At 23.2% G+C, this 14,400-nt stretch overlaps 1 protein-coding gene across 6 annotated transcripts in view; it reads right to left on the bottom strand.

The window, feature by feature from the left end:
- The window catches only part of LOC122511650 (zwei Ig domain protein zig-8-like), a 198,661-nt gene that overhangs the window by 106,590 nt on the left and 77,671 nt on the right, over window positions 1-14,400 (bottom strand). For 2 of the 6 annotated variants that reach the window (XM_043627031.1, XM_043627033.1), the window contains one exon: window positions 1,122-1,491. The exons of 1 other annotated variant lie outside the window; for it this stretch is intronic. In XM_043627031.1, coding sequence (XP_043482966.1) covers window positions 1,122-1,251 — 130 coding nt within the window. In that variant the 5' untranslated portion in view covers window positions 1,252-1,491. Of the gene's footprint in view, window positions 1-1,121; window positions 2,025-14,400 lie in introns of those variants that run through there. 3 more of the 6 variants (XM_043627035.1, XM_043627032.1, XM_043627030.1) reach the window with 3 other exon arrangements.

Genomic DNA, 14,400 nt, shown 5'->3' on the forward strand with positions numbered 1-14,400 from the left:
AAAATCTCTGTCAATAATTTAAATTAATAAGCATTTTTACTTTTTAAACTAGTAACTAACTTTTTGCTTTTTAATCAGTAAGTTTTACTAATAAAATAGTAGAAATTACTATTAATTAGTAAAATTTACTAATTCAAAATAAATACTTCGACACTAATTCAAATTAATAAGCATTTTCACTAATTTTGATTAGTGACTGACTTTTTGCTTTTTAAATTGGTAAAGTTTACTAATAAATTTTGTAAAAATTACTCTTTATTAGTAAAATTTACTAATTCAAAATAAATACTTCGACACTAATTCAAATTAATAAGCATTTTTACTATAATTTGGATTAGTGACTGACTTTTTGCTTTTTAAATTAGTAAAGTTTACTAATAAATGTAGTAGAAATTACTCTTCATTAGTAAAATTTACTAATTCAAAATAAAAATTTAGACACTAATTCAAATTAATAAGCATTTTTTAGTTTTTTACTAAATTATATTTAGAGAGAATTTGAAACAACTACAATGTTCAGTAAAGTGTACAAAAATTGTCGCAATTTAGACCAAATTTTTTTGAATTGTTTCGAATCCAAGTCTTTTTCCATGTATTTTTGACTTTTTCGGTGTACACTTAAGCGATTTAAGCCAACTTTTTTCTATTTCGGAAAGTAGAATCTCTCTTTAAATTCTTACTGACAGTTTGTTCCATTTAAATGGAATTATATCGCTCATGGTCCTCTCTCACTCCTTTCTCTTTCTATCATTTTCTCTCTCTCTCTCTCTCTCTCTCTCTCTCTCTCTCACTCACTCTCTTTCTATCATTCTTTCTCGTTTTCTCCTTCATTTTCCCTCTCATTCCCTCACATTTTCAGGGAGTGGCAAGACCTTTTCACTCTCTAACACCCAAAGTATCTTGACTCGCCCGGGGCATCAGAAAAGCTTAGAGATGTCTCTCAGAGAAAAGGAAGGCAACTCCTCTTTATTCCACAAGGCATAAGGAAGTGAATGCTTTTTTTTTCTCTTCTTTTTTTTCACCAAGCGGGCAGGGAAGGAAAGAGAGGTGAAATAGAAATGTACATGTGAATATAGTAATATGTGTATGTATATATATATATATATATATGTGAAACTCACCAGTTCTCACGAGAACGTGAAGTAGAAGAGACAGTATAACAGCAGTGGCACGATATCCGTGTATAATGATCATCAGCCATTGAGATATGTTGAAGCCAGCCTGCCACAAACTCGGCGCCTCAAGCACCATTTTTCCCCTCTAGCGCCTATTTTAGAATCGCCCCCTCCTCCTTGTCCTTTTCCTCTGATTCAGCCTCATTCGCGACCTGAATTTTGCAAATATCACTTCTCAACAATATCAAGTTCACTGCTTCTCAACTTTCTTCGAGGAGGGACAACAATACTCCCCCATCCATCCCCCTCTCTTCTTCTCTTTCTCTCTCTCACTCGTCCGATTTTCTTCAACTCTTGGTCTGCATCAACTTTATATCTATATACATACAGAACACTATATATATATATATATAAGGAGGATTTTCAAATAAGGGGGTGAAAGGGAGTTGAAAGGGGGGTTCAAATATTGTTCACAAGTTCACAACTAGACGACGATATTGCATGAAACCTCTTTGTAGAATGTATAGATATAGCATAAGTATCCCACTTCAATATAACGGGGCTTTTCACCTCTCACTTTGTGAATCAGTTCGCGCAATCATTGCTTTGAGGGAAATCTTCTGACGCGAAGAAGAAGTCATCTGTCATATCATCCATTTCCTAAGGGCCTAAAAGGAGATTACCGAATGATTTGTTTGCCAAGTGACCCTTTTTCATATATGCGCGCCAAAAAAAAGGGGGATAAAAGAAAAAGTTACCGCCGAGACTATAATATACAATCCCTCATCTTTTATTTCGATTTACAACTTTCTTTTTATTTTTTTCTCCTTCTCCCCAATTCTCTTTAGGTATATGGGTGATTTTCTGAAAACAGGTCACTTTATTTTCCCTTTGGTTTTAACTTCAATTTTTTTTTTTTTGTTATAGGTGCTCTCTCACTCTAAATTTGAATTATAGTGAAATGTCGACAACTAATTCAAATTAGTTATTATTTTTATGGAATATTATTGGTGACTTTTAATAAAGAATAATATAATAATAAAGAATACTTTATTTATACATTATACGTGTGACTTGGACAACGTCGTAATTTCAACTAACTAAAAAGATGAGAGTTCTTGTATTTACAAACTAACAATATCAATCCGAGGTCATTACAGTGTACCTGCTCATAAACAATACAATAATAAAATTCGGTTTTCGTCGAGACCTTCTTTTTTGTGGTCAATTTCTTTTGTTATTTAATTTTGCATTTATAATTTCAACATTTAAACATTAGTAGAATTTTATGTTGAATTTTTTAGTAAAATTTTACTGTTTTATTTAGAAATTTAAATTGTTTACTAAAGATTCAGTACAAGTTAAAAATAGTTATGGTAAAAAGAGCTATAGTAAAAGTAGCAGTAAAAATTAATAATAGTAAAAATTATTCATTTTTATTGATTTTTACTAATTCAGATTTGCTCTCTAAATTTAAATAGTTGACTAATTATTTCAAATTAGCAAAATTTTGTGCCAAACTTCAGTCAAATTTTACTGTTTTATATAAATAATTAAAAATTTTTACTACTCTCTAAATCTGAATCAGTGAAATTTGACTGAGAATCAGTGACTCTATTCTCGCGATTTCAATCAGTGGAATTTCACTAAAAATCAGTTAAAAATAACTGAAATTTCAGTTCTTTTCCACTAATATTGTCGAATTAAAAAACTACTAAAAATTTCTGTCACACATATTGAAAATTTCAGTTATTTTTTAATTGACCAATCAGTGAAAAATGACTGAAATTTCAATCATTTTTAACTGATCTTCAGTAAAATTTCACTGATTTTTTGTGACAACTTTCAGTAGAATTTTACTATTTTATTTAGAAATTTTTATTTTTTACTAAAAATTTAAAATTAGAGATAAAATTGGAATTAGAAAAAATTGGAAATAGTAATAGTAAATTTGTTCTAATTTAAATTGATTTTCACTAATTCAGATTCACTCTTTAAATTTAAATTAATAAAAAGTGCACTATTTTAAATTAGAAAAATTTTGTGCCAATTTGTAGTCAAATTTTACAGTTTTATTTAAAAATTTTAATTTTTTACTGAAGATTCAGTAAAAATTAGAAAAAATTGGAAATAGTAATAGTAAAAAATTAATTATAGTAATTGTAAGAGTAAAAATTAGCAATAGCAATAGTAAAAGCTACTGATTTAAATTGATTTTCACTAATTCAGATGTACTATCTAAATTTAAATTAGTAAAAAGTCCAGTATTTCAAATATGCAAAATTTTGTGACAATTTATAGTCAAATTTTACTATTTCATTTACAAATTTTAATTTTTTACTAAAGAGTCAGTAAAAATTAGAAAAAAGTAGAAATAGAAATAGTAAAAGTCACTGATAGTAATTGTAACAGTAAAAATTAATAACAGTAATGGTAATTTAGTAAAAAATAGTAATAGCGATAGTAAAAGTTACTGATTTAAATTGATTTTCACTAATTTAGATTTACTATCTAAATTTAAATTAATAAAAAGTCCAGTATTTCAAATTAGCAAAATTTTGTGCCAATTTATAGTCAAATTTTACTATTTCTTTTAGTATTTTTTAATTTTTTACTTAATTTTTAGTAAAAAAGAAATTACCAAGAAATAGTAAGAGTAGAAATTACTTATTATTTATTAAGCAAATTACTCTCAGTATTTTTTAATTCCTTGCTAGAATTTTAGTAATAAAAAAAATTACTAAGAAATGGTAATGGTAAAAATTACTAAATTTAATTAGTGGACGACTTTTCATTAATTTTGATTATCTCTCAAAATTTAAACTTGTAAAAAATCCACTTATTCAAATAAGCAAATTTTTTATCTTTAGTATAATTTTACTATTCCATTCAGAATTTTTAAATTTTTTTACTCAAGTTTTAGTAATAAATGAATAAAAATAGTAATAGTAAAAATTACTAATTTAAATTAGTGAACGATTTTTTATTAAATCAAATTTATTCTTCAATTTGTAATTGAAAGTCCACTAATAAGTAAAATTAGCAAACATTTTGCTACCTTTTAGTGCAATTTTACTATTTTTTTCAGAATTTTTGATATTAAACTTGAGTAAAAAATTTAAAAATTTAGTTACTCAAGTTTTAGTAAAAAAATTATTAGAAAGTAGTAATAGTAAAAATTACAAACTTTGTGACAATTTTTAGTAAAATTTTACTATTGTGTACTACAAATTTTAGCAATTTTCAATTTTTAAATCATTTTTCGTAAAAAATTATTAAAAACTAGCAAAATTAAAATTTAAACTGATTCAGATTTATAAAATAGAAATAATTCGTGAAAAACGGCTAAAAAACAACGTTCTAATGTGGTTTCCCCCCTTAAAATAAGTGGAAATTTAAAACATTATATATTTATTTTCCATTTCCTATTTTTATTAATGCAAGACGAAGGGAATATTTTTATATATTTCTCACACCTCTCAACACTGTCAAAAGAAAGGTACTAATTTAGTATTAATTTTGGTACTAAATCGTAATTTTTTTCTATTTTAATACCGAAATCAGCTCTAATTTAGAACCTTTTTTTTACAGTGAAAAATTCCAAAATATTCAGTTTCAAAAATTTTGAAATTAAAAACCTCAAAAAATGAATATTTTAAATTTTTTACTTATGAAACCTTATTCAATAGTCTAAAGAGTAAAAAAAAGAATTCGTTACAAAAAAAATTTTCTAATAAAGAAAAGTGCCATTATCAAAGGCAAAAGTGACGATCTCGTAAAGAATCACCCATATAATGTTTCTCTCTACTTAAGTATCATTATTATCATTGTGAAAGGAGGCTGTTTATTGCTACAAAGCGGAAGAGAAATATCAAAATCTAAACGATCCAGGAAGTGAACAAAGGCCTGATGTACGTTCCATTGTCATTCTAAAGTGTATACATATATATATTATTCTACTCCTCGTGCATTAAGACCAAAAACGAGCTAAATGCATCCCCAAGGATTAAATGTATCCTATACGTAGAAAACAAAAAAAAAATGGTGTGAATTTCTCAAAACGTATTCTATTTCACGTTCGCCAATGTTTATTAGCTCTGTACCAGAGTTTTATTGTGTCTGGCACGAAGAAAAATGTCCAAATGTGTGAGAATGGTTGCTTTAATGGGGAAATTAATTTTTAAACAACTTGAAAGATGCTTCCGATTTAAAAACATTGGCTTTTAAAGTAAATTTATTTGAAAGTGCTCACATTATATAAAGAGAGAGAGAGAGAGAAAGAAAGAGGAAAAAAAACACCCGGGAAGTGCTTCCCAAACTATTTTTTTTTAATTTTTCACTTTAGAAAACACACACAACATAAACCCATCCTCTTATTTATTTATGCACTTTGCGTTACTTTTATCTCGTTGGAGGATATAATTTCTATCAACAAAATTTAAAAGACACTAATTATCATCAAGTACATACTTTTTTCCACACATATATTTAAGTTCACCATTCACGTTATATATTCTTCAGCTACGGCAATTAAAATTAAATGAATTTCATTAGAAGCTCGTAGAGATTAAGGGGATACATTTCAAAAAAAGAAAAAAGAAAAAAAGGGTAAAAGAAAAACGGTTTACGCGCTTAAAAATACACAAAGAAATTTACTGGACTGTTAACAAAAATAAACTCCACATCTCGAGAACCTTCAATAATAATTTCTCTAATATATTTATATAAAAAAAAAGTGTGAAAAATAGATTTTAAATAATTGAATTTTCATCTCGCAAAAATAGAAAAATTTTAATTGACAGTTACTCTAGATTTTAAAATAATAGAATATTCTATCCAAAGAGAAATACTTCAATTTATATTAAACATTGAAAATATTTAATTTAGATTTTTCATTTTTATTCAAATCAATAATTTTTATTAATATTTTTATCGAAAAAATATTTTGTTCAATCAAACATTTCGAATTTTTTCTAACATGACAAGTTTACAAAAAAGCTGATAAATTGGAACTTTTTTCTAAATTTGTTTTTTATGCATAAAATACGTATTTCATAAAAATCACGTTTAGAAAGACAGGAGAAAATAATTTATCAGGTTTTGCTATGACTTGTTCCTAATATTATTATTGTTCATAATATTTAAAATTCATAAAAATTTTACAGAACAGAAGAAAAAAATGCTACAACTAAAATTTAAATTCTTTTATTTTCAAACAAATTTAAATAAAAATTTTTTTATAAAAGTTAATAAAATGTAGTAAAAAACTTGCTATCGAAAAATTAAATTTTTAAACTAAAAAAATTAGTTTTTAATTGATTCATAAAAATCACAAAAATTTGATTCTGTATTTCCCAGATTTCCGTAAAAAATACTAAATTTCCTTTTTATCCTGGTAACAACTTCAATTTTAAATTTTTCTAAAATACAATTATTTTACAAATTAGTTAGAATTCTTTAAAAGTACAATCATATTTAAAAATAATTTTTATAAAATATAAAATATTTATTTATTAATAAAATTTTTTAATATATAAAATATATTTCAATAAATTTTTAATTAAAGGAAATTAATTTATCATTCGGTAATTAAATATTAAAGGTGAAAGAAGTTAACAATTTGTTAACTTCTTTCACCTTGAATAATTTTTGTTAAATAAATATTTAAATACATTTCTAATTTATTTTTCCACTGGAATTAAAATTTTTAATAATTTCAATGTGAAAGCATTTTGAAATTTATAACTATTTCTAAAAATTACAACTGTAATTCTTCTAAAATTCACTTTTTTAAAATTTTAAAATAAAATTATTCAATACTTTAATAACTTTTTAGAAAAATAATAAAATAATAAATTATTAAAATAAATATTTAAATATTATTAAAGTTCAGAGATGTCAATTTAAAATTTTATATTAAATTTAATTATTTGAATTCCTTCGAAGAAATATATAAAATTTTTTTAAAATATAATTAAATTTCTTTAAAAGTTTTTTATTAAAAATTTTGAAAATAAACTGATTTCTTTAAGAGAATTTTATAAATTTTTAAAATAATTTAATTATTTCGAGAAATTTTATTAAAAAAGTATTTCTATTCAAAATTTCAATTGAAATTCGTTTGTAAATTAATTCTAATTAGAGAGAGTTCTACGAGAATTCAGAAAATAATATAAATCCTGAGAAGAATTTTAATATTTACGAAAATAATTGAATTCTTGTAAAAAAATTTTATTATTTGTGAAAATAATTGAATTCCTGCAAAGAAATTTATAAAAATTTTTGAAAATATAATTGAAATTCTTTACGAGTTTTTTATTAAAAATTTTGAAAATAATCTGTTTTTTTAAGAGAATTTTATAAATTTATTTTTTCAATAATTTAATTATTTCGACAATTTCTATTAAAAAAGGAAGATATTGAACATATTTAATTGCTGCGAAGAATTCTATTATTTGTATAATAAAAATAATTTAATTTTTACGAAAAATTCAAATTATTAAAAGGATTTAAATTTTGAAAATACTTAAACTCTTCCAAAAAATTTTATTACAATTTTTGAAAATAATTCAATTCTTTCTCAGAATTTTATTAAAATTTGTTTGTATTGATTCTAAGAATTTTAATACCATTTTTGAGAATAATTATTTTATTTCAACTATTAGCGGATTTAAAAAGCCCGAATAATTATCAAAATATATTTTTAAATCTTTTAAAATTTGTGTATAATAAGAATAGTAATTTAATATATAAAAATAGTTTAAATTAATTGCAGAAATACAAATAAAGTATTTCTACTTTATTAATCAATTTTAATTCATTTGAAGACTAAAATTTAGTCACTAATTGGAAGAAAAAAATATTTTTCACACAGAAAATAATTTATAAAAAATAATTCTAATAGAGTAAATTGTTAATGGCGCAAAATTTTAATAGAGTAAATTTTTAATAGTCCCAAATTTTAATAGAGAAAAATTTGCAACGATAGATCAAATAAATTTAATTGAATAACCCGCAGTTTTCAACTTTTTCAATAAGTATATAACTTGTTATCCAATTTCAATTTTTGCAAGATCAGATGTAAAATATTCTTGAAATCAATTTGAGTAACTAAAGAAAAATAAAGTCACAGAAGTAGATGTCATAAAACATTGTAAGTTGAAACAAGCTGGGATTCTAAAATCTTTATGCGTTCGTTTATTGGTGACAGTTCAGTAACTGGAGAGTCCTTATTGGCCATTTTCAGTTTTACGGCTGTTGAAGCTTGTGGCGGATATTTTTCTCTCAAGAGAGAGAGAGAGGAGAAATTCTTTAACTTCATTTTAAAATGAAGAGCAAAAATACTTTCCTCTCGTTTTTTTTTTCTTTCCATGGATAAAATTTTTCAAGTTTTGTGTAAATCTTACGAGTTTTTATGAAAAAAAGAAAGAAGAACAAAAACAAAAAAAAAAAAAAAAAAAACAAGAGGCAGGACCAGGTGTATGAACTTTCAAAGACTTTATAAAGCGTCTTTGGTGTTCAATAAGACTTTCTCTTTCTCTCTCTTTCTTTCAATCTTTCTTTCTCTCTCTCTCTCTTTCCTTTTTTCTTTCTTCCAACCTCTTTGCGACTATGGGAACGCATAATATATGCATCACTAACTTTAGAAAGGATTTTAAGAAACATGGAAATTTCTTTTACTCTTTTTTTCTTGTTTGTTTGTTGGACATGTTAATCCGTTGGAAATATTTTTCTAAAGAAAAGTAGCAAACTAACCTTTGAGTTTTTGTTAACTGATGACCGACTTGGAAATTGAAATGGAAATTTTAACATTTATCGAAATGTTAAAAATTAAATTCTCTAATCCAACGTCGAAAAATTCCATGGAAATTTTATGGAACTTCTCCATGGAATTTCCGTGGAGTTTCCATGGAAATTCTGCAAGTTTTTTATTTTAAAAATATTTTAACATTTCAAGGGTTGCTACAGGACAGAGAAATCTGTGAATTCAGGAAAAGTAGAATCAGTCACGGATTTTTATTAAAGTACTGGAAAAAATTGAATTTAAAAGAAGTTACAAATGATTGCAGAAATTCAATTATTTTCAAAAGTAATAAAATTCTTCGCAAAAATACAATTATTTAAAAAAAATTTCCTCAATTCAATAATATTCAATATATACTATTTCAATAAAATTTTTTAAAAGATTTCCATTATTTAAAAAAAATTGTTGATAAAATTCTAAGCAAACATTAAATTAATTTCATAAATAATAAAAATTCCACAGGAATTCAATTATTTAAAACACAATTTTTATAAAATTCTTCTCAAGAATTCAATTATTTATAAAAAAAAAAAAAATTAAATAAAGTTCTTCGTAAGAATTCAATTATTTTTATAAATAATAAAATTCCTCTCAGTGATTCAATATTATTTTCATAAATTATAAAATTGTTTTTAGGAATTCAATTATTTTTACAATAATAAAACTCATCGCAGAATTACCATTACTTTTAATAAATAATAATATTCTTTTTATAAATTCAATTATTTTCAAATGTAATAAAATTCTTCGCAGAAACTTAAGTATGTTCAACAAATTTTTAAAATGAAACGTCAAAATTTCAATTATCTTTAAAAGTAATAAAATTCTTCTCCAAGAAGAAGAAAACACTAAATTATTTTCATAAATAATGAAAATTTCACAGGAATTCAACTATTTACAAATTATTTTATAAATTTCTTGGCAATAATTCAATTATTTTCATAAATAATAAAATTTCTCATAGGATTTCAATTATTTTAAATAAATTCCTCGAAAAATGTGATTATTTTCAAAAATTTTAATAGAATTCTTTGTAAAATTTAATTATTTTTAAACACTTTTCCCAATACAATTCTTTTCAATATCTAATTATTTAAAAAAAATTTTGTAAAAATCTTTGTAAGAATTTAATTCTTTTCATGAAAGAAAAAAATTTCTGAGGAATTCAATTATTTAAATTACAATTTGCATAAAATTAGTCGAAAGAAATCAATCAGTTAAAAATTTTAATAAAATTCTTCTCAAGAATTCAATTATTTATAAAAGGAAATTAAATAAAGTTCTTCGTAAGAATTTAATTATTTTTATAAATAATAAAATTCATTTTATAAATTCAATTATTTTCAAATGTAATAAAATTCTTCGCACAAATTCAATTATGTTCAAAACATTTTTAAAATGCCACGTCAAAATTTCCATTATCTGTAAAAATAATAAAATTCTTCTCCAAAATTTAATTACAATTTTCAAAAATTTTGATAATATTCTTTATAAAATTTCAATTACTTATTCAAAAGTTTTCCTTAATTTCAAAAGATTTCAATTATTTAAAAAAAGTGTTGATAAAATTCTAAGCAAACACTAAATTATTTTCATAAATAATAAAAATTTCACAAGAATTCAAATATTTTCAAATTTTTTTTATAAATTTCTTGGCAATAATTCAATTATTTAAATAAATAATAAAATTTTTTTTACCGAGATTCAATTATTTTCATAAATAAAAAAACTCATTGTAGAATTTCACATATTTTTAATACAATTTTAATTGATTTCCTCGAAAAATGTAATTTAAAATTTTATAAAAATTCAATTATATTTAAAAATTTGTTGATATAATTTCTTTATGAGGATGAGAATTAAATTTTCATAAACATTCATTTATTCAATAAATTCTTACATTTTTTAAATAATTGAATTCATTTTTTAGAAATTTGATTAAAATAGTAGATTTGGAAAATCTTTGAATTTCAGCGAAGAATTTTATTTATCTCTGAAATGTAATTGAAATTCTTGCAAGAAATTTTTGAAAATAATTACATTTTTCGATGAATTTATTTAAAATTGTATTAAAAACAATTGAAATCCTATGAGAAATTTTATTATTTATGAAAATAATTGAATTCTTACAACGAATTTTATTATATTTTTTTAAATAATTGAATTTATGAGAAAAATTCTATTACTTGTAAAAATAATTGAATTCTTGCGAAGGATTTTATTAAAATTTTTGTAAATAATTTAATTTTTTGTTAAAAAATTTTATGTAAATTTAAATTTTTTAAAACATGAAGATAGCAATCATTCCGAGTCGAAGACTCGGAGTGATTGATATCTTCATGTTTTATAAATTTATAATATAATAATAATATTCTTATAAATTGTTGAATTTCATAAAGATTTGAATTTAATTTTTTTTTGAAAATTTTAATTCCTATAGAATAATAATAATGATTAAATATTTATTTAAAAAAGAATTTATTGATGTTGTCCAATAATTTTACAATTAAAAAAATTCGTAAATGTATGTTTCGTAATGTTTTTGTAATGTTTTTTGAATTCTAATCATTTTTAGAGTGAATCAAAATATTCTTTAGGCTCAGGGAAAAATTCGAAATTTTGTCTAGAAATCAGGAAAATTTTGCAAGCTTTATATTTTAATATTATTTTAAAATTTCTATTATGATTAGAGTCTATTAAGAGTCTATTATTATAAATTAGGAAAATTCAAAATTTTGTCTGGAAATCAGGAAAATTATGAAAGTTTTATATTTTAATATTATTTTAACATTTCTATTATAATTAGAGTCTTATAATAAGCTTTGTAGCAATTTTGTTGCAAAATGCGTATTTCATTTTAAAGTTTTGCAAATAAATTTCAACAAAATGCTTATTATTAGACTTTAATCATAATAGAAATGTTAAAATAATATTAAAATATAAAACTATAAAAATTTTCATAGGGTACGTCCATGGAATTTTTCGACCTGGAAATCAATAGGGAAATTTAATATTTATGTTTCGTAATCTGAAACGGTTAAAATTTAATTATTAACTTTGGAATAATTTATATATATACGATATTTTGTTATGGAGAAATTTCAATTTGACCTTAATTTGGCTAAATTGAACTTTAAAGTTGGATTTAATTTGAAATTCGTCAGAAGCAGTGGTTTTTTTAATTATTTTTTTATTAACGATTTTAAGTAATTTACAAGTCAAAAGTTATCAATTTGTAAAATAAAACTTTCAATTTTCTTTAAATCAATTCTTTTCAATATAAATTTGCGAAAATTATTTACTTTTTTTTTGTCGAGAAAAATAAATAAGTTTCATATACAATACTTCGCCTTATGCTCGGTTATCTTTGAAATGAACTTTTATATTTCAAAACGAGACAGGCTCGTTTACAAGAGAAATAATTCGCCAGACATTTGTTTGCGACATTTCCCCAGTTTCAGCGAGCAAGTATTTTGAATTTTGATTGTATTACAATATGCCTTGCAAAGGATGTTTGAAATTCTAGAATCCATCCAGGGGCATAAAATGGTAATGCGACTTGGAAATTGTAAATTCAATTCCCTAACAAAGTACTTTATACACCCAACAATTCTTACACTCTTCAATTTCATTATATTTAAAGGGAAAATTGCATTTCAACTTTCTCAAATCTTACAAGTGTTTAGCTTTCACTTTACGCTGGGAAAAATCCTCTTTAAAAACTTTCCGACTAATTAAACATTTCTCAAGAAACGGATAAATTTTCCTTCCTGCCGTAAAAATCAACAAATATTAAAAAAAAACTTGTGTCAATATTTGTTGATTTTACACTTTACGATTGTAAATTACGACATTAATTTTTATGATCTTTTTTTTCCAAACGATTCTCTTTTTCTATTTTCGAAAGATAGACATTTTCTTTTGTAGTGATTTTCACACTAAATTTGATTTGATTTCATGAGTGTTTTAAATGAAATGAAATTTATACACTTGAATTTCTTTAGTAGATTCGGGACACAACGAGAGAAATTATGCCGTAGAGCCAGACGGACTGTTATTACTTGGTCCTTATTCATCGCCTTGTGAAAATAACGACCAAGAGATAGAATGATTCGTCCGTAAAAGCTTTTACACTCGGATCCTGTCACATATATCACTGAATGTGACAACTCTTCCTTGGCACAACTTTCGGAATTACATGCTTTGGACAATAATTTGTTACCCTCGCAACATTTTTTTCCTCCTATTTATATGATACAAGGAAAAAAAAAATAGCGGAGAAGGAAGAGAAAAGCCGAAAACGCACTTAAAAAAAAGTGACTATAAAAATTACCACCTTTAGTGTAATAATTTTTTATAGCATCCAAATTATTACTATAGAATTATTAAAGAATTATTACAGAATTATTATGGAATTATTATGGAATTATTATAGAATTATTAAAGAATTATTATAAAAGTATTACAGAATTATTATGAAATTATTATAGAATGATTATGGAATTATTACCCAATTATTATAAAAATATAACAATAAATCTCAAAACGTGGAGTTATGTAATAAAAAAAAAGCTTAAAAATATAAGCAAACTAAAATAACACAAAATTAAGGTTTCACCATTCTTATTGGGTCATTTTTCAATTTTATTGGATAACCAATTCCCTCCCGAAAACACGTTTTATGACTCAAAACTTTAACTAAAATTTAGTAGTAAAAAAAACTTATTCTAAAGTAATTTCTTTTCTATAATAAAATTTTTTTTTCCTACATAATAAACTGATAGAAAATTCTTTTAGAATTGGAATTAAATTAAGTGTAAAGAATATCCTTTAATCAATATCATATATTTAACTTGACTTTTAATTAAAAATAAAATTATACCTACTTTTCATACAAGAAAATTGTCGTAACTGAGGAAAAATGGAATATCGAACCTGAAGGAACAGATAATTATTGAAAATGAGATAAAAAATTTTTAAAAAATTATCGAAAGAGAATAAAAAGAAAATTAGTCGAAATAAGGAAACAGAAAATTATTCAAAATGATGAAGAAAGAAAAAATTTTCAAAAACTAAATCAAAAACAAAATAAATTACGAAAAATATCGTAAAATCAGAGAAAAAGAAAATTGTTAAAAACAAAGAAAAAAAAATTATCAAAGACGAATAAAAATAAATTATTGCGAAATAGGGAAGAAAAAGAAAATTATCAAAAATGAAGAAATATAGAAAATTATCGACATTGAAGAAATGGAAAAACTTCGAAAAACAATAAATAGAAAATTATCAAATGCGAAGAAAAATAAATTATCGATAATGAATAGAATACGAAAATTGGAAAATGGAGAAATAAAAAAAAATTATAGGAAATAAAGAAAAAGAGGATTTTTTGAAAATGAATAAAGAAAATTATCAAAAATGAGAAAATTAACGAATTTAAAAGGAGAAAATTAACGATAACGAATAAAAAAGAAAAAAATT

This window comes from Leptopilina heterotoma, unplaced genomic scaffold (genome assembly GCF_015476425.1).
Source record: "Leptopilina heterotoma isolate Lh14 unplaced genomic scaffold, ASM1547642v1 Lhet_89, whole genome shotgun sequence".
NCBI lineage: Eukaryota > Metazoa > Arthropoda > Insecta > Hymenoptera > Figitidae > Leptopilina > Leptopilina heterotoma.